Genomic DNA, 21,096 nt, shown 5'->3' on the forward strand with positions numbered 1-21,096 from the left:
AATTCCTCTCAGCTCAAGCTTCAACTAAGCCTAAATCCATTGTCATTCAGTGTTCAGTGTGTGTGTGTGTATGTGTGTGTATGTGTGCGTGTGTGTGTGTGTCTGCGTGTCTGTGTGCCTCTGTGTGTGCATGTGCATGTTCTGGGCTTGTTTTGCCTTTTCTCTGTGTTAGGCTTTTACTCCTGTCCTGGGTGTAACAGCAAAATTCATAATAACATCTCAACAGTTAATATTTTTCTAACACCTTGAGGTTTGCAAAGTTCTCTACACAAATTATCTAGTTTTATCTGCACAACAAACCTGGAGGGGAGGTACCATTACTATCTTCACTTTACAGATGAGAAGACTGAGACATAGAGCCATAGAGCTAATAAGTATCTGAGGCTGGATATGAACTCACATCCCCTTGACTGTGCTGGTGTGTCGTCCACCACAGTGTGTACAATGATGCTATCTTAAGTTTTCTAACCAACACACACAAATAGCCATAGCTATTGGCTTACAACAAACCTTATAGAGGACCTGATTCATTTTCCTTATTTTGCGTGGCATGGGTAAATTCAAGTCAGCAAAGATTTCATGAGTCTGATATGTTCTGGGCCCCAGATAAAGGCAGAGGTGACATGCTATCACATTTCCAGAAAATCCCAGTCTGGGAGAGAAATGCAAGTCTATTACATGACAGAGTCAAGATATATCTATATGTCTGTATCTATACGTATAGCTATATCTATCTTTACAGACTACATTACAGAGGTGGGGAATCTGTAACCTTGAGGGTACATGTGGCCCTCTAGGTCCTCAAGTGCAGCCCTTTGACTGAATCTAGGTTTGGATTCAGTCTAAGGGCTGCTCTTGAAGACCTAGAGAGCCACATGTGGCCTCGAGATCATAGGTTCTCTACCCTTGGTAAAAATGTTGGATTCATTTAAAGATGACATTTAATAGGAATCAATGTAAAATTTTACAGGTTGGTTTCAAGAATCTGCTTCACACAAAAAAAATGGCAGCTGCTTGGCTAGAGAGCAGAAAAAGAAATCTGAAATTTTTACTGAATCACCAGGTCCATAAGAGTCACCAATGAAATAATAAGGCCTCGATCTAACATGATCTATGTACTGACTGCTTCAAGGGCATGATGTCGTGGAGTAGAAGGTGAGAGTCCCTGTATATGCTGCCCTGGTCAGATCACATCTACAAGGCTGTGTGCAGTTCTGGACACTGTGAGGATACCAAACAGAATGGTGAGGGGCCTTGAGTCTAGGTCATATGAGGAGTGACCGAAGGAGCTGCAGGTGTGTATCCTGAGGAAGAAAAGGCTGAGAGGCTCAGGATAGATGTCTCCACTTACCTGAAGGACCATTACATAGATGAGCCATAAGAATGGGCTACTTTGATCCAGAAGATATGAAGTTGTGAAGCATATTTAGATTTGATGTGGGAGAGGTGGAGGGATAAAGCAAATCAAACAAACCATAACTTCCAAACAATCAGAGTCATTCAAATATGCCTTGGTAAGAATTGGTTCCTCCTCAACAGTGGTTTTCGTATAACCAATGATCATCCCTCAGACATGGTATAGTAGGATTTTCTTTTACAGATTGTGTCAGATTAAGGGACTACTGATATGAAACAGAAATTTTCCACTTCTGTTAAATTCCTAATCATGAAAGGAAGATGAAGGATCACCTAGTGGCTTTGAATAAGTTCGAGTAGCTAGACAATCAGCATAATGTAAATCATAGAGAACTTAAAAAAAAAATCTTGAAAGGGTAATGGATAAAATAAGGGTGGTAAGCTTTCAAAAATCCTAATGAGAGGAGAGATGCCATAAAAGTACCTCAAGAGAGCCCTGTGGGGCCATTCAAAGAGGAGGGATTTGGGGTCATAGACAATGTGCTCAAATCAGGTCTCTGTCACTATCTGTATGACCTTGAACAAGGCCCTTAAACTCTGGGCCTCTGTTTCCACAATTGTGGAGGGTTTAACAACAAGATCAAAAGATTCCCTACAGAACCCAATCTGTGATCATATGCTTCTATGAATCTATGACTGGAGGCAAGCAAATATTCAAATTGGGGAAAATGGATGCTTTCTAACAGTAGGCCAGAAGGCATTTTTAAAGAGGTTTGCTAATGATTGTGAGGCAGTGCTGTATTGCAGATAGACAGCTGGCCTTGGGAGGTCTGGGCTCAAGTCCCACGTATGACATGTAATGTTATGTGATCCTGGGCTAGCCTGAGTTTCTCAGGGCCCTGGGCAACTCCAAAATGATAAATTAGAAAGGACCAGTCCACACTGGAAGAGGGAACATCTTCACCAAGAAAACCCTTAGTCTAGTCTTAACCCTACTAATCTCATCTTAACAACTCCCAGTTGTAAGTAATGGACAGATTCCAAACTGGGACAGATTGGTCATTCCAAGTCAATGTGAGCTCATTAAGAGGAAACTATTCCAAACTAATATCACTGCCTTTTAGGACCAGGTACCAGACAGGTAGAGAACAGTCCTGTTCACTAGACTGGACATCTCATAAGAACTTTGAGAGGCACTTTAGTTTTATAAAAATAGCTCTGAACTTGGAGCCAGGAGTGACTTGAATTTAAATCCTGCCTTTGGTGCATAAAAGCTGTGAGATTCTGAGAAACTGACTTAACTTTCCTGGTCTTACTACACTCGTATGTAAAATGGCTTAATAAGAGTAATACCTGGAGAAATTGCATGCAGATCCTTTACAAATTTTAAAGCCCTACACGAAATGAATTTGAAGAAAATAAGTGGTACAGTGGATAGTGCATGGGACATGGAATCAGGAAGATCTGAGTTCAAATCCAGCCTCTAACATTTAGTACCTGTGTGACCCTGAGCAAGTCATTCAACCTCTCTTAGATTCAGTTTATTTGTCTATAAAATGAGGATAGCAATTGCACTTACCTTGGGGGATTTTTGTTAGGCTCAAATGAGATAATATTTGGAAGTACTTTGTAAATCTTAAAGCTCTGTATAAAGCTAGGTATTACTGTTGTGTTATTGAATGTCAGTCCTTATCCACATAGCTACAAAGTCTTATCAACTCTACCACAAAATCTCTCACATCTGTTCTCTTCTTCCCATTTACATAGCTATCAGCTCTAGCCTAGGTTACTACAATAGGCACTTAATTGCTGCCTTGTTTCCAATCTCTTACTATTCCAATCTATCCTCCTTACAACCAGCAGATTGATTTTCCTAAATGTATTGCTTTCATGCTCAAAAAGTCCCTATTCAAAATAGTTCCCTGTTATCTTGGATACTACAAACCCCAAACCTTATGACTAGAAAGACAGGATGGGAGTCAGATTGTGCAAGCACACTGGGGATGAGGGGAGGAGGTACTGTGCATGGAACCTAGTTTATCGAGTGAAGGTAATCATACTTTGCCATGTAAGAAACTTTAAGTAGTGACTCTTGAAACATGGGGTAGCTAGGTGGAGCAGTAGATAAAGTGCCAGGCTTGGAGTCAGGAAGACTCACCTTCCTGAATTCAAATTTGTCCTCAGAGAGCTGTGTGACCAGCTGGGTAAACCCACCCAAGTCACTTAATCCTGCTGGCCTCACTTTACTCAATGGTAAAATGAGATGGAGAAGGAAATGGCAAACCACTCCTATATCTTTGCCAAGAAAACCCTGATTGGGGTAACTACTGAAAAAAATGACTAAGTAATCATTTGAAACATGGAATTGGAAAGATTATTGATTATGACTATTATTATTAAAATTAAATAAATTAAAACAAATAATAAATGATAAAATAAAAAAATAATAAATAAGCATTAGTAAAACCTTAGCATTTAGAAAGGAGCACGAAGGGACCTTTTCCCTCGACCAAAATTATGCTATCCCCTCAAATCTAATACCGTACTTGACCATCAAGAGTCACAAGATACTCTACCCAGATATGAGGGAGTCTTGGGATAAGTGTTCTTTTGGCAAGGGTAAAGATTTCTCTGAGGGCCGGGCTATTTTAACAGGGGCCAAATTTGTATGGTACCCATGAACAACCTGCAACATATGACCAACTAAGAGCTGCAGAAAAACATGAGGATAAAGGATGTCATAACAAAAGAGATATGTCTGGAAAAGAGGATGGACTGGTCATGTGGTAAGAAAAAGAATAATGCGAAGAAGGCCTTCATGCTTCAGTGGGATTCATGACATGTCAAAAGAAGGAGAAGAAGGCCCTCAGGTTGTTGGGTTGACACATCACTGATGATTAACAGGAAGACATGGACAAAAACCATATCAGGGGAGGGAATATGGATGGGCTGTTAACTACACCATTCACGGAGGTCCATACAATGAAGAGATCACGGATCCACTAATATGTTAAGGTATCAAGACCTCTTTTTCATTCTTACCAAGTCAAGTTGACTTCTGATTTTGTCATTTTAAGAAGCTGTAAAATATGTGGATTAAGACTGGACATGTTTGCCTTTATAATTTCGAGAACAACTTGCTAGAAATTTTGAAAGTAACCTTTAAAGAGAAAAAAGAACTATAAAATCAAGTCATAGATACATTTATTATTTATTCCAAATTAAATGTGGAGCACAGTGTTCGTATGGAGAAAAAGCTAGTTTATGGTTTAAAATCCTATGAAGCAATATATTCATGGCTAATATGTATCAAGGCACCAGCTTAAAAATCCTGGTACAATAAAATGTCCTGTTCAAAAATGTTTGTCTTGAGTTTAAGCAAAATAAAGACCATGAAGAAAATTCAGTTCATGTATCAATATCTGTTGTAGGGAGGAAGGAGGGAGAAAAAGTCTTTAAAGAACTCGATATGATCCTAGAAATGAAATCAAGTTAAGCAGGACATTTCAATATAATGATTTCAATGCAAAGGTGAACATAGGATAGAGGAGGAGAAAAGGTATTAGAAATGATCACTTGTGACTAACAAAGAAAGCCAGAGGCTTAAGTACCATACAAAAGTCCATATATTATAAACAAGTTTCCAAGTAAATTGAAAGACACAGAAAATACTCAATATCAAATAATAAAGCAAAAATAAAACTCATTCCTTATTAAAAAGCTAGAATTGGAAGGGATATTAGAGGCTGTTTAGTTCAACCATATCATTTTACAGATGAGTAAACTGCAACCATGAGAGGTTAGATCACTTCAACACATATGGATAGTATGTGCCAGAGTCAAGATTCAACGTTTTCTGACACAGAATCCTGTACATGGTCAAGGAATTGGTCACAGATATGGAAATCATTTCAGAATGATCATTTAGTGTGCTGTCAGATGAGATCTTTGACAGTGAAAACATCAAAATAAACACCAAATTCAAAGAAAGGGGCAACTGGACAACATATTGCAAGTATATAAAATGGCTCTGTCATCATTGTTCAAGTTAGCTATGTTGATACTGAATAATGGATATGTGAACAGATATAAATATGGATCAAAGTATGACATATATAAAGTTATTACAGTAAAGAAGCCCAAACAACCTAGCAGCTAGCTCAGTAAGGAAATAAGCCCTTTGCTAAGCTGAGTCATGGATGAAATCAAGGGGCACCAAATATTAATCATATCTACTCATTTGCAAAATCATATGAAGGATGATAAGAGAAGATTATGAACAGTGTGATTTTATCTAAAAATATATAAACAACCTAAAACTTTTGGAGGAAATAAAAGTAAATTTGTAGAAAGTCTGTCATGACCTACAATTCAGTCAGATTATTAAAAACAAAAACAAACAAAACAACAAAAAAAAAAACAGAGGTACAATTTGAGGGGGCCTGTCAACATTTTCATTAAAAAGGTGTTTTTTTTTTACCCCAGTATCAGTGACTGTGGCACCACTATGTATTGATCAATTTCCAAGTTGCTGAATGAAGGGGGAGAGGGGGAAAAAACAACCTAAAGAAAATTAAGATGGTTCAGGACCAACTAACTACCCAAAGAAGAAATCAAGGTCTACCTATGGTGCTAGCCATGATGCAATTCAGAAGCTATCTGAAGGAGGGAAATTTTAGATGATATAGATATACATATAGATACAGATACAGATATAGATATAGATAGATATACACAAAAATAGATACACATATAGATAGAAATACACACATATATACAAAAAAACATACACATATATACATACACACATGTTTGCATATTTACATATGTATGTATATGTACACAAATGTATATTCACAAATATGTAAATATATAATGATTGAAAAAATCACAGTTTCAATAAACAGAGATGAGGATAGCTAGAGACAGACAAATGAACAAATATGCACATATCACAAGTATAGGACCTATGATATCAATTTTATATATGTGTTTGTATGTAACTATCCTCAGTGTATGTGTATTTAGATAATGTATAGATTGTGCATGTAGCTGCATGAGTATATGGGTTTACATGTGTTCGTATACATGCATATACACCCATATAGTGGTATAGATACCAAGGTAACTTGCATAGAAAATTTAAAAGCAATTTTATTTTTTAAGTGGCTTTTTTTTTTTCAGATTGGTACCATCCACCGTGGCATTCTGCTCTCATTTATGAGTAATGAAGCACCTCATGATGAATTGTTGCTGTCCTTTTTTAAGCTTAAAGTCTTGCAGCCTATGGTAGGCGATATTATCTAATAGAAAGGACAGAACCACCTATTCCAGTGACCTTTGGCAGTAATGAAATGAAATAAAAGACTTCTCTGAATGATGATAAGGGCTCAGTGTGAATGGACATGTCTTTTTTGAATAGTAATTACCTCAAACTGCTTTTCAGTCACACCTTCCCTATAAGCATAAAATCTTGGCTTGGCCATCATGCATGGCATTGCCAATATACCCATTTGATATATAGATTTCATCTTTGTTGCCCTGATTTACATTATTTTTAACCAACTGGAGCTGCTGCTATAGACACAGATGGAAAATAAATGGACTGGGGTAAAGAATAAACTTAGTTATTACACGAACGAGGTTAGTTCATGATGCCTTTGAGAATCCCATCACATTTATCAATGCATTGCTAACAAAGGGAAATTGTGTTGCAAGCTGAGTCTGGACCAGCTCATTAGTATTTTCATACATTGGTTTTGTTTTGCTTTTCTAATAGAATCCAAATGGCAGTGATGTGAAATTTGGAATTTTGTGATCTCTTTTATTTCTTACTTTAGAGGTAATAATGATCACATAGTATTTTAATCTTTACCAAGTTCTTTATATGAGTTAACTCATTCAATCCTCACAACAACCTTGTGAAATAGGTCCTATCATTATCCCAATTTTATAGGTTTTGAAAGTGAGGCACAAATAAATTAGGTCACTTGTCATGGGTCATACAGCTAAAACATGACTGGCTGCTCTTTTGCCTCACATGTAAAAATACTCAATTTTGTTCAATTTAACAATTTATTAAGGTCTTACTACACAATTAGATATAATGTTAGTTCCTAAAAATATAAAAATAAATCAAAAAAGTATTCTCACCTTAACAAAGCTTACATTCTATAGTAGAGTAGATACGTTATGCCTACAGATCATTACGTACAAAGTAATAAATGTTATTGCAGCAGAGAGAGTGAAAGACCAATTAAGGAGGAGGCAAGGCTTTATGTAGGTGATGTCACCAAAGTGGGCTCTGAAGAAAATTAGGGATTTTAAAAGCTGGAGATGAAGAGGGAATACATTGCAACCATGTATAAAGACCCCAGAGGTGGAAGAATGTTATGTTCAGGGATCTGTGAGTCACCGAAGGGAAGCAAGAGGGTATGAGGGAAAGTTTTGGTAGGAGCAATATCTGTTTTCCATAAATTGGAATGGTTTATTCCAGGGATGGAGAACCTGTGGCCATGAGGCCACATATGGTCTTCTAGATACTTAAGTACAGCCTTTCTGACTTTTTGAATGGATTCAGTCAAAAGGCCACACTTAAGGATCTAGAAGGCCACATGTGGCTTCAAGGCCTCAGGTTCCCCACCCCTGGTTTATGCAACGAGGATTTCCATTTGGCCTTACCTATAACCAACAACAGAGAAGTTTCCTTAAGTGTCCACACCTGGCAGAAACTTTTCTGAGGCCCCTTTTCATTCCTTCAGATGATAAAGCTTCTAATTTCTCCTTCTGAAAAAAAATATCCATGACCTGTAAGTAGGAAGCTTCAGGGGAAGGGCCATTGGCATACTTCCTCAGGATGGGCCAGCCCATCTTTTTGTACACTTGTCCTCTCCGTTACTCTGTGAGACACCCACAACTTGTATTCTATGGGGACTGTGGTATTTATTCCATGCCTCACAGTCATACAGCTCTACAGGGAGCATATTACTGTTTGAACTATGAGCCTTTCATTAAGAAAGAAGTTTGGAGTCCTTCAGGGAATAATTTTCCAAAGGCAATCTGGCCTCCTCCCTTCTTCCTGTTTATTTCATTGACCACGCTTCTCCTACAACTAAGACAGTAAGATAGATGTACTAATGTAGTGACTCCATAGGTTGTCTAAACTCTGGTATGGGCAATATTTTAAGTGTTATGTATGATACCTTGGGCCCTATCTTAGAATTCTAGAACCTGGGTCCAACATAGGTGAGAAGAGGGCGGAAGAATGACATCAAGGAGAGACCCTAAAGTTATTTCTCATAGCTCAAAGCCAGAGAATCCAAGATCCTGGGCCCCAATGTGGAAACCTAGGTTAAGTCTCTTGGGTTAGACCATCACTGAGGGATGGTCTGACCATCACCGAGGCTGGCAGAGACTTGAGAAGTTAGTCAGTTAATAAGCATTTATTGAACACCTACTATGTGCTAGAGGCTGTGCTATATAAAGGAGATAAAAAAGGGAAAAAAATAAAAGCTAATTCCTGTTTTCAATGGGGGAGCATCATAGAGGAGACAACATGTAGTTAATTATGCCAAAACAATGCCTATACAGGAAAATTTGTAGATAATAAATCTAGGAAAGAGACTGGCATTAAAGAGGATTAGGAAAAGCTGCTTGTAGAGGGTTGGACTTTAGCTGTGTCTTGAAGAAATCTAATCAATCCAAGAGAAAGTGATAAGCAGAGAGACAATCCTGGCATGGAGGACAGACTGTGAAAATATCCAGTCAGGAGATGAAATGTCATGTTGGAGGAACAGCAGGGAGGTCTCTTAGAGAGTCACTACGGGCAAAAAAGGAATCCTTTTCTTATTTTAACTAATTATTCTTATTAATCAAAAGATAAGCTCATTTTTACTTTCTAGTGAAAGAATAAAAGTTCTGACCGTGTTTTAATTTCAAGTGCCCTGGGCCAATGCTCTTGTCATCTTGCCTTAGTTATGATTGTGATCAAATTTCAGTTCAAATGGCCTGTTGTTGTTTTCATAGAAGTTAATTTTGTGGTAGTTTGGGACATTAAAAAACTTTTTAAAAATTTTTTTTAACAACAAAATGTCAGAAAAGACTTATTAAAGAATAAGACAGTTATTGGAACTTAGATTACTATTAGCATTCAAGTACTAACACGGACATGTGATATCAGTTATTTGGACATTCCTGACAATGATTCATGCAATTATCCAATCATGCTTAACCATCCCGTGTGACTGTTGTCCATATTCATGTGTCCCTATATAGTTTTCTTAGTGGGTCTTCCTGATGGACCAGAGGCCTTCCTCCTCCCTTCCTCTTGACCTTGAAATGATATCAGTAGAATATTTGGGCTGTGCACCTGACAGCTCTCATCCTTGTCATGTGACCAGGCCATTTCTTCCTCTGATCCCAACACAGCTCAAATCAGTGAAGAAGTACCTCATCTCAACCTGAATACTATACAGGATTAACCACAAGAGTTCTGTAGAAACTGCCTTTTTTAGGAAAAAAAAAAAACCTGTTTTTTTATCATACCAAACTCCTTACAGGAAATTAAAACCAATTTCTTCATTTCTGATTTTCAAATTTGTGATCAAACCACTCTTGCAGTCTTTATACCCTTGAACCATAACATAGAAAGAAACAAACACACACATATACACACTGTGTTTCAGGAAACAAAGTTTGATCTGTGATTTATCCACACCAACAGACTAAATGAACCAATGGGCTGCCTTATAACAAAGTTTTAACGTACCTTAATCCTTGATTTTGGAAGATTTTTAAGGAATCCCAAATTCTTAAAGATTCCTCTTTTGGTTTATTTGGGCCTCACAAGATCATGTAGAATCTCAGAATTGGAAGCATCCTCTGTGGCCATTTAATTCAAACCCTGTCTTAAGAAGAATTCTCTCTTCAACAAATCTAATGAGGGAATAGTTTGGAAATGTTCTTTTCAAACTTTTATATAATTCTTGTTCCAATGCAGAGAGGAAATCTGAGGGCATACTTAGTTTGCCAGCTTCTGCAGGATTTTCTGCCATTGTGGGATGACATCATCTGAACCGTGAGTTCATAGGATTTGATCAATCACAAGAATGCATTTTTAGAAAATTATTTCACTGTCATTTTTACCATGTGTGCTTGTGAGTTAGGGAGAATGAATAAATGGCTGGATTCCTAGAACTAGAGGCTCATAGGATTGTAACTGTGAAGCTGAAAGGCACCCGGAGGCCATAAAGTCAAATTCAATTACATGGAGTGGAAAGAGAACTTCGTCAGGAGTCAGACAACTTGAGTTCAAATCCTGCCCATTCCTTTTATTACCCATGGATATTCAGGCAAGTCTCTTAAACATCCTGGGTTTGATTTCCCATCTGTAAAATGAGGAGGTTAGTCTAGATGACCTTCCTTTCCAAATTGAAAGCGATGATCCAATTAACTGCCATGGTAGTTACTCACTTTTAGGTCCTCACTTTTAACAACTCTAACAAGGCGGACGCCTCCCTTCACTTAGTGACAATGTCAATTTTCTCCTCTTCAGTAGAATGGCAAACTAATTCTCACTTTAGCTAGAGACAGTTTTCACAAGGAAATATATATATATATAAAATGAGTTCCTGAGCTGTTTCCTTACGTTTTCCTACTCCATTCTAGTTTTTAGAAATGTACCTATTTGAACTTTAAAATTTCATTGGAAACTTGATCCTCTGAAGTAGATATTTAAACATCATATCCTCGTTCAGTTGTTAAGCACTGAAGTGATTAACCATGTCTGCGTCTTTTTGAACCACAAAATGCTTTACACTGTGCAGGCCTCAGAATGGTTTCTCCAGTTGAGAATTCCCGCTGTGGTAATTGGCAGGATGTATGAAATCCACACAGAAGGTTAGTGAGTGTCAAAGCTTTCAGACTTTTGAAGAATTAATTCAAGAAAAGATCAGTAAGTCTGTAATTAAAGTCATCATGTCCTGTTTGGCTGACAGAAATGACTTGTTCCCTCACTATTCATAGCAAGGGTCTGCGCTGATTGAACTCTGTAGGAATTTTCCCAGAAACGTTAATGGAAAGTGGGAGAGGAGAAGAGAATGCAGGGGGAAAGCAGCTCAGACATAGACAATGACAGGTCTAGTTCAACCTCCTGGCTCCTATTAACTGCCCAGATGATTCACAGGGAACCCATGGCAGACTAGCAGGTCAATGATCTAGTCCTTTACATAAGATACCAAGGAGTCCTGTCACATAGTAGTATTTTTCAATGTAACTCCTCATGGCATGCTTATTGAATTTTCCATTCCATGACAAGAACAATGAAAGACTCAAGAAAATCATGGATATCGTTTTCTGAACTTTATAACCATAATGAACTGGATACCATTGGGTATTAATCGCATGTCCTTGATATAAGGAATGGTTGACATTTTCACCTACATAGCTAACATTAATGTAGTTCTTAGCATGTCCCAGGCTCTGTGCTAAGCGCTTAACAAACATTATCTCATTTGAATATTACAATAGCCTTGGGAGGTAAGTACAATTGTTATCTCCACTTTCAAGATAAGGAAACTGTGGCAGAGAGCAGCTAAGTGATTTGCCCCAGAATCAAAGCTTTACATTGATTTCAACAACCTTGATTTAATCTAAAAACTTAATTTTTTCACTTGAGTGAGAAAAAAAAAACTATTCAGCACAAATCTAAATGTAAGTCCAGTAGTATAGAATTTATTTTACATAATTGAATCTTCTTAATATATATATATATATATATGTATATGCGTGTGTGTGTGTGTGTGTATGTGTGTATGTGCGTATAAATCTGCCATTGCTAGTGTGATTAATTGATTGTTTCATTGAATGAATGAATGAACAAATGGATGAAATAACTACATGAAGGAAAGGTTTTTTAAGCATAAGAAAAAAATTGCCTTTTTTTAGAGTTCAGAATTTCTGAATCCTGTGAATGAATGAAATACTGGAATGAATGATGTGACCAGAATGACTTTAATGAATAAATGACTAGATGAATGGGTTGATTTTAAATGTACCTATTCCTTACATTTCCTTAATGTATCTCAGTATAAGAAAAATCATGCTGATGCTTCGAGTTCTCAAGTTGAATTGGCCCCTTGGAAGACAGTGTGCTCCATACTTCTAAACATCTTCACTTGGAAGCCAACTGACTGCTTCCCTGCGTGTCATAAAGGAGATTCCTATTGAGTCATGAATAGGACTAACTGGCTACTAAGGTTGATTCTAGCTCAGAGATTCTATGTAAGAACGTCATCTTATGGTTATGTAATTAAAAGCTTGTTCCTCACGTGAGCAAATTCAAACATGGCCATAGGAAGCTGAAAATGATGAGACTTTGAGGTATGGAAGGCTCTAAATGTTCTGTTGGTCTATAAATGATTCAAATCCTTAATGAGTCATGTGCATAGCATGGTTATCAAGGACATAATTCACACACTCACTATTGGTTTCAAAAGAAATATTATGGATGAGGGCAAAGAGTCTGGAAGATCCAAAAACTTATCTTTCCCATCAGAACTGCATAAGTCCAGAAAAGTGAGTCCTACTGGTTTGTGGGACTCTAGAAGGGTTTGTTCTACAAGTTACCTGATGCATATATTTTATGTAGGGAAATTAGAACCCCAAACATCTAAACCCTTATTTATTCAATGATACCATAAGTCACAGGATCATATATCTCTTACTGCTAAAAAGGGCCAATCTCCTCACTTTAAAGTTGAGGAAACAGACCCACAGTGGTTGTGAGTTGTCTAGTCATTTAAACAGCAGATATTTATTGAGTACTTACTCTATGTAGGACACCATGATTGGTATTGAGGAAACAGAGACAAAAACACAGTTTCAACATTCAAACAATATATTTTATCTTTGTTCAGCAAGTGTGACCACTGCCATAACCAGACTTTCTTGGATTGGGCAAAAACCCCATGGATGTTTGCTCTCATTTGATGGGGGGTTGGGAGGATATTACAGAAGCCAGCATGAAGAGGAATGAATATACAGTGGGTGCATTTGGGTAGGGGTGGGGTGGAGTTGAGTGAGGAATAGAAGAAGAGCTTTCAATTTCACTAATTATTCTCAGTAAGTTGTTACCAAAGTCTGTTTCTCTATTGGAGAAGTAATGAAAGTACTTCCAATTCCCTCTAAATTTAGCACCCTGACAGTTGTTCTTCGGTCACATCTGCCAGTTCTTTGGGGGTACAATGATGAAGTTCATCTAGACCAGGTGATCTGATGTCTTCAAGAGTAGCTAAGTATCCTTAATCTGGACAGAAAGGTCTCACCATCTGCCTATTGGACATTTTAAATCAGATTTCCCCTAAGCATCTCAAACCCAACAAAGAGAAGTCCAAAAGAGAAGTCATTATTATTTTCCCCAAACCCACTCTTCTCGATTTCCCCTTTGCTACTGCAAAGTGTACGTCCATCACCCAGACACATGTCCACAGTGCCATTAATGAGCCTGATTTTCACTCACCCCAGATAACCCAGTCAGTCTCTAAACCTTGGGTTTTCTAACACTAACACTTTCATCTATTTCCTCCTTTCCATGGGCTTTTAACTGAATTATTGTAATAAGTCTTAATTTGGCCACCCTGCCTTAAATCTCTCCTTTAAAGGGTGGCTGAATGGCACAGATGATAAGGTTCTGGGCCTGGAGTCAGGAAGACCTGCATTCAGATCCAGCCTCAGCCACTTAAGGTTGAGTGATTTTGGGCAAGCCACTTAATTTCTGTCTGCCTCAGTCTCCTCACTGAAAATGGGACAATAATAGCACATACATCCCAGGTCATTGTGAGGATCAAATTACATAATATTTGTGAAGCATTTAGTATAGTGCCTGGCACAAAGAAGCCATGTAATAAAAACTTATTTCCTTCTTTCTTCCTCTCTCCAATACTTTTTTCACTCAGTTCTTATGTTTTTTTCTAAAGTACAAATATAACTATGCCACTCCCTCTCTCAGTAAACTCTAGTAGTTCTATATTATCTCAAGGATAAAAAAAAAATCCTGCCCAAGGCACTTGAGGGGCAGCAAGGCAACACAGTGGATAGAGTGGCAGGCCTGAAGTCAAGAAAATTCATCATCCTGAGTTCACATCTGGCCTCAGTAGCGTGACCTTGGGCAAGTCACTTAACCCTATTTGCCTCAGTTTCCTCCTCTTCAAAAATGAACTGGAGAAGGAAATGGCAAACCACTCGAATATCTTTGCCAAAAAAACTCCAACTGGTGTCATGAACACTCAGAAAGGACTAAAAAAAGACCAAACAGGGCATTTAGTGACCTTCATTGTCTGGCTCCCTCCTATATTTCCAGATTTGTGCAATACTGCTTCCTGTCATGATGGTCCAGACAAACCATGAAAGATGGTCCAGACAAACTAGGCTCCTCATTTCTAGGACTGAGCATTCCATCTTAGGACTTCCCATAAGACATCCCAGGTTCCAGGAAAACATTTTTGCCTCAGCTTTGCCTTCTGAATACTAAACTACTTTCAAGGCTTCTCTCTGGCACCACCTCTCCTCTTAAATTGGGGTTTATTCCCTTCTTAAATTGCCAAGATGGACTTTTCTGTTGTCATACCATGGTCTCAGGTAGAATGTAAATGGCTCAAACACACTGGCTCTCTGTGTATGATCTCATTTTCCCAGGACCTTGGTTATGGTAGATGCTCAGTAAATGCTGGCTGTAGTCAATTGTCTCCAATATTGGAGTGAAAGTTTTAGAAATGAACAATTTATTCTTAAAGCTTCATGGGATAGAAGAGAGGGCTAGATTAGGCAATATTAACCTGGGGCCACTTGAACATACATTAATTTCATTAACATTTAGTCATTGAGTCATGCCTCACTTTCATGAAACTGTGGACCATACTGTCCAAGGGGTTTTCTTAACAAAGATGCTGGAGTGATTTGCCTTTTCCTTCTCCAGTGGATCAAGGCAAATGGGTTAAATGACTTGTCCAGGGTCATGTCACCAGTAAGTGTCTGGGGCTGGATATGAATTCAGTTTTCTTGGCTCCAAGTCCAGTGTTCTATCCACTAAGCCACCTAGTTGCCTATCAATACATATTCTGATAATTCTAAATCATTACAGTAGATTTCCTTTGTAATTACACACACACACACACACACACACACACACACACACACACAATTTTCTGAGGTTAAAGATAATATATCAAGAAGGGGTCTATACTGTGAAAGAGGTTTCTGACTCAAAAGAGTTGAAGAACTCCTGGATCACATGATCATTAAGACCTCTAAAATCTGAGCAGAGATAAGCCAGTCACACATACTTAGCACATATTAATGGGGTCTGAGGTCATGAAAAATTAAATATGCTCTTTCTCTCTGTATGTATGTATATATACATATTATACATATACACATAAACGTATATATATACATATGTGTATATATACATATATACATTTATATATACACATTATATATACACAAACATATAAAATTGAATATCTGCAAATTCCAAGCTTTACCTTTCCTAATTATTTTCTCAATGTCTACGGAAATTATTGGCTGAATTTTCAAAAGCTCAGTGTTTGCAGGTATTACTGAAACGTGTTTTGAATATTGGGTAGGACATGCCATTTCCTAAGTTTCTTGAGGTCTTTAGATGGAAAATTAAACCAACAATACCAACAGCACATTATAATATACCAAGATTTGCTTACAGAGTAAAAATTAATCTATAGACACAAAAGTTTGTGTTTTCACTTGTTTGTATAAATATTATTCTAATTCTTTCTACTTTACTCAAAATCTCTTTGTAAGGCCACATATAGTCATTGTCTCCAAACTTCTATAGGCATTTAGCCATAAAACGATTTAAATATCCAAGTATCCATTTTTTCCTACTTACCCATTTGGTTTTCTCAGTCCCTGAAGTAATGCCTATTTTTAGTTATAGTGGTAAAGTGGGAAGGAATAAAATCAGAGTATATTTACCGGTGTTCTCAGTTCTGGGATGGCAGCTTGGTAGGTGAGAGGACGGCAGTCTCGAGTGTTGGGCACCAGGACACAAGGAAGAAACATTGGCCCCAGATCATCTCCATCAAGGACATCTATTGTGAGTGTGGTGGTACTTGTTCTCCGTTCATTAAGATTTTGAGCTCGGTCCTATGAATGAGAAGTTAATTCATTGATGTTGGAATATGGTAAACTTCTGTGCCTGCCTTTGCTAAAAGATTGGGTCAAACTACAAAACAGATTTTACCACATGTTATACATATTAGTCTGTGGGCACAGTCAATAGAAAGGAAGACATCTATACTTGGAGGCAGACAGACATGGACTCAAATCATTCCTCTTAGGCTGTGTGTCCATGAGTAAATCACTTGCCTTCTCTAGTGCTCCAGAAATGCTCTACGATCACAAGTCAGAGACAGAGTAGATTTTGATGAACAAAAATACTCATTTAAATAAGTCAAAAAGAATTAATTTTATCCTATCAAATGGGTTAACCTGTGGACTTGTGCCTAAATTTAGTGAATTCTCTTTTCTGATAGTAGAAAGTCCCCATATGTCCTTCTCAACCTCATGCTTTCCTACCTTCCTGGTCTTTGTATTCTTTAAGCCCCTCCACAAAATCTAGGAAGGGCTTTCTTTCTGTCCCTGACACAGGATACTCCATTGGCCAACATAATTTCTTTTCATTGGTTCTCCTTTATGCTGAGAATGTTCTCCCTCCTCAATTCTGCCTCCAGGCTGTTTTCAGGTCTTAGCTCCGGTTCTGCTCTCTGTAAGAAGACTTTCCTTGTCTGCCTTAATTTTAATGTCTTCCCCTCTGATGTTACCCCCAGTGTCTTCTGTATATATCTTGTATGTACATAGAAGTTTACATGTCTTCTCCCCAGTTAGTCTGGGAGAGCGCGGAGAGCAAAAGCTATTTTTGCCTTTCTTTCTGTCCCCAGTACTTAGTGCATTTCCTAGAATATAGTAACCACTTAGATCTTTTTAAGTTGTTACTGTTATCTCATCTAAATTTCATATCCCACAGAGCCTAGAACAGTAAGTTTCATACAGTAGGTGCTTAACCAATTCTTCTGATTAGTTGAGCAGACCAAATCACATGGCTGTCTTATCATTCTGTATGTTTTAAAGGAATAGGTTCTGCCATGTGCACTCTTACCTGCCAGTCTGATTAGAAGCTAAAGTGTTTGTTAAACAGATCATACTGTGTCCCAAAGCCTAGTTAAGGCAGACCTGAGCTCACTGAAGATGGTTAAGTAGATGTGATTAGAGGTATAATGAGAGCTTCGGTGTTGGGCAGAGAATTGTTAAGCAAACACTTTACACCCTGCACTGTTAAATCTAATGCAATGGATGGAAACACCACTGCCATTGTCTAAATTCCATCAGGATTAATGTCCCAAGCAGGATCCTTGAGTAGCAGATGCTTGGAAGACAAAAAAAAAAAAAAACAAAAGCCCTTTTGATGAGCCAAGAAATTATTTGCTAGGTAGAAAAGGAGAACCAAATACCTTCAGCAGGTGAAAAAAAAGAAAAAGAAAAAGGCAATGAGATAAAGATTCTTAATTTGTGAAAGAAAAAGCTTGCTGCCATTGGAACACATGCTACAAGGGAGAGACTTGGCATGGCTAGATTATAAAAATCAATCCAAACCAAAAAAAGAAATCTAATAGGTGAGCAAATGTTCCTTTTGTAAGGGTTCCAATATTTACCAGTCAGGATTTTACACGATATTAAAGAAAGCAGAGAGGATTAATTAAGGATCCTTTTGGGATACACAAGCTCTCCGACTCGTTTTCTTTCCTTATTCAGTCTCTCTCTCTCTCTCTCTCTCTCTCTTTCTCTCTCTTTCTCTCTCATCCATTTCCATAGTTTGTTTTTTGTTTTTGGTCTCCTACTTCCAACAATATATCCATTCCCTTGTCTCCTAGCACACACATGCACACACATACACACACACACACACACACACACACACACACACACACACAGAGCAACCTCTTATAATGGAGCATAAATAAAGAGTGGGAATAATTCAGCAAAACACACCATCATAATGAAATAGTGAATTTATAAGCTTCTCTGAAGAGGTGGAAGATGTTGGTTGGAGAACACTGCATATAATGGTCAGCCCCTTTGCAATGAGCAGAAGTAATTATTAAGTCAGAGCAGAAGAGTCACCTCCTGTTCTGGTCTATGAATTTTCAGAATGAGATGGTCAAAGGGAAAGAAGAGTCCACTAGAGTCTGTAGTCCTGCCTTGATGACAGGAATGCTTTCATCCTTCAAAGTTCCCTCAGTAGACAGGCTCTCTCACCCCTCAGTACATAGACTTCATGGACCCCAGGTTAAGAACATTGCTTAGTTTAAAAAGCACAGAAATAGACTGAGGGGACCTTGGTTAAGTTCCTGCGTGGTTATTAAAATGTCACTTAGCCACTCCAGGCCTGGAGAATTAGACTTCATTATCTCCAAGGCTCTTCCTACCTCAAAATCTATGATCTTCTGATGAATGATAACCAAAGGCACACTGCAGTGTATAAACTCGGATGTGATGTTGCTGCCCATTCACTGATGACACAGGACTTGATGCTAAGAGACACATGATCATTGCAATACTTTCTTCTGACTGATGCTTTGACTTCGGTGGAAAGAATTTAACTCTGGAGAGTAAAGCAACAAGTTCTTTGCCATGGCAGGCTTCTATCTGCCTTTGAATATTCTTTGATCAGAGTCACCTTGAGCAAGTCACTTAACCTTGATCAGACTCAGTTTCCTCATCTATCAAATGAATTAACATACCTTCTGGAAAACGCCATTCAGTCCTTAAAGAGCTATGTATATGTGAGCTATATAATCCTCAAATAAGGATACCCATAGCACCCACCACAAAAGGTTGTTGTAAGCATTAAATAATATATGTAAAGTGTTTTGTAAACCTCAAAGATCACTATAAAAGGCAACTATTACTTATTACCATCATTACTGTAAAGGATAGCATTAAAGAAAATGGAGACTAGAATTAAGTTCAGGAATATTCCTTCAACATTGTACTAGGTATGCAGAGGTGACATATCCTGCCTGGAGTTCTAGCTGAATGAACACATACAACACCAGGCTTTATGAGAAGAATTGGAAGCTGCTAATGAGGATTACATGATTTCTCCTCTCCCCTCCCCTCCCTTCTCTCCCCTCCCCTCCCCTCCTGTCCTCTCCTCTCTTCTCTTCTCCTCTCCTCTCCTCTCTTTCTTCTTCCCATTTCTTCCTTTCTTCTTTTTCCCTTCTTTTCCTTCCTTCCTTCCTTCCTTCCTCCCTTCCTCCTTCAGTCTTTTCTCTTCTTCCCTTTATACTTTCTTTCTCATATATTTTCAATGACTCTGGAACTTCATTTTATTGGAAATGGAATGTGGAGCATTCCTGACGTCTGGATATTCCAGCCTCTAGCTTTCCAAAGTCGGCCAAACAGACTCCCTCAGAGAGACAAATTAAATGTTATTTAATTACATTATCAGGTATTTGCAGCAGAAAAAAAGGGAGGGAGGAGTAATCACAATGTAATTAGAATTGCCCTCACCAGTTCTGCTCCAACAAAGCTACCTCAAGACGGAGAGGCTTTTATCTCCCTTCTGCTGACCCAAGATAGATGGACGGTCAGTCATCTACTATTCAAAAAATCCTAGAAACTCAGTTCTGTTAGCTTGCTTAATTTGCAGCATGTTGTTGTTGTTTCAAGTTACCTGAGGTCAAATACCTCGGGACTTTTTACCTCATTTATTTTGTGCCATTTTCTGCTTTTCCATTTCTACTTAATTTCTATGAATTGAGTACGGCAAGTGAAGTGATGAATCATATTGCTCCACCGCACTTTCCTGGATTTAAAATTGTATTTCTTTGGGGCATTAATTGTTAGGGCACGTATTCTAACCTTCAAGGATAGAAGCTTTTAGGTATGTGTGTTTTTCTGTATTTTTTCACTAGATTATTTTCCTATGAGGCAAAGAGTTGTTTATATCTATACTCAAACATATGTATGTATGTATGTATGTATATGTATATATATATATATATATATATAGTATTTTCTATTACTATTAATCATATATAGGCACAAATATGTTGCTGGATAGGTGAATGATGGAAAGATGTCTAACTAGATATAGGTGTATATTGTATATATCTGGTTGTCTATGGATTCCAAGAGACATAATAGGAACTCTCTGCTACTCAAACTCCATGGCAGTAAGTTGGTTTTCATAGGAGCTCCCCATTCCATTCCAGCACCACAAAGCTTCTTCCTGCTCTGGGAAAACTGAACATAAAGAATTAAAATCTACTTGTACTCACTGATTAACTTACTCCCATTCCTTCACATTCCAGCGATCCCAAATATCTCCCCTATATGCCTCCTTCTCCTTAGATACCTTCACCGCTCTGGTGCAAACCCTCATCACTTCATTCCTAGAGTCCCCTTTTATTAAGGGGATTTGTTCTGTGAAGGCTGGATTCAGTCAAAGGGCCGCACTTGAGGACCTAGAGGGCCACACGTGGCCTCGAAGCTGCAGGTTCCCCACCCCTGGCCGAGACTATTTCAATAGCCTGCTGATTGGTTTCCCTGCCATAAATCTATTTCTAGCTTATACTTCACTCAGCTGTCAAACTGATCTTCCAAAATCACTGACCTGACTGTGTCATGCCCACCTCCCTCACC

The 21,096-nt window shown here is 38.1% G+C and overlaps 1 protein-coding gene across 1 annotated transcript in view; it reads right to left on the reverse strand.

Annotated features, from left to right (window-relative positions):
* PCDH15 (protocadherin related 15) overlaps nt 1-21,096 on the reverse strand; it is a 1,035,697-nt gene that overhangs the window by 572,733 nt on the left and 441,868 nt on the right. The window contains exon 7 of the mRNA XM_036735025.1: nt 16,366-16,536. Coding sequence (XP_036590920.1) covers nt 16,366-16,536 — 171 coding nt within the window. The remainder of the gene's footprint in view (nt 1-16,365; nt 16,537-21,096) is intronic.

The sequence above is a fragment of the Trichosurus vulpecula genome, chromosome 8 (assembly GCF_011100635.1).
Source record: "Trichosurus vulpecula isolate mTriVul1 chromosome 8, mTriVul1.pri, whole genome shotgun sequence".
In the NCBI taxonomy this organism is placed as follows: Eukaryota; Metazoa; Chordata; class Mammalia; order Diprotodontia; family Phalangeridae; genus Trichosurus; species Trichosurus vulpecula.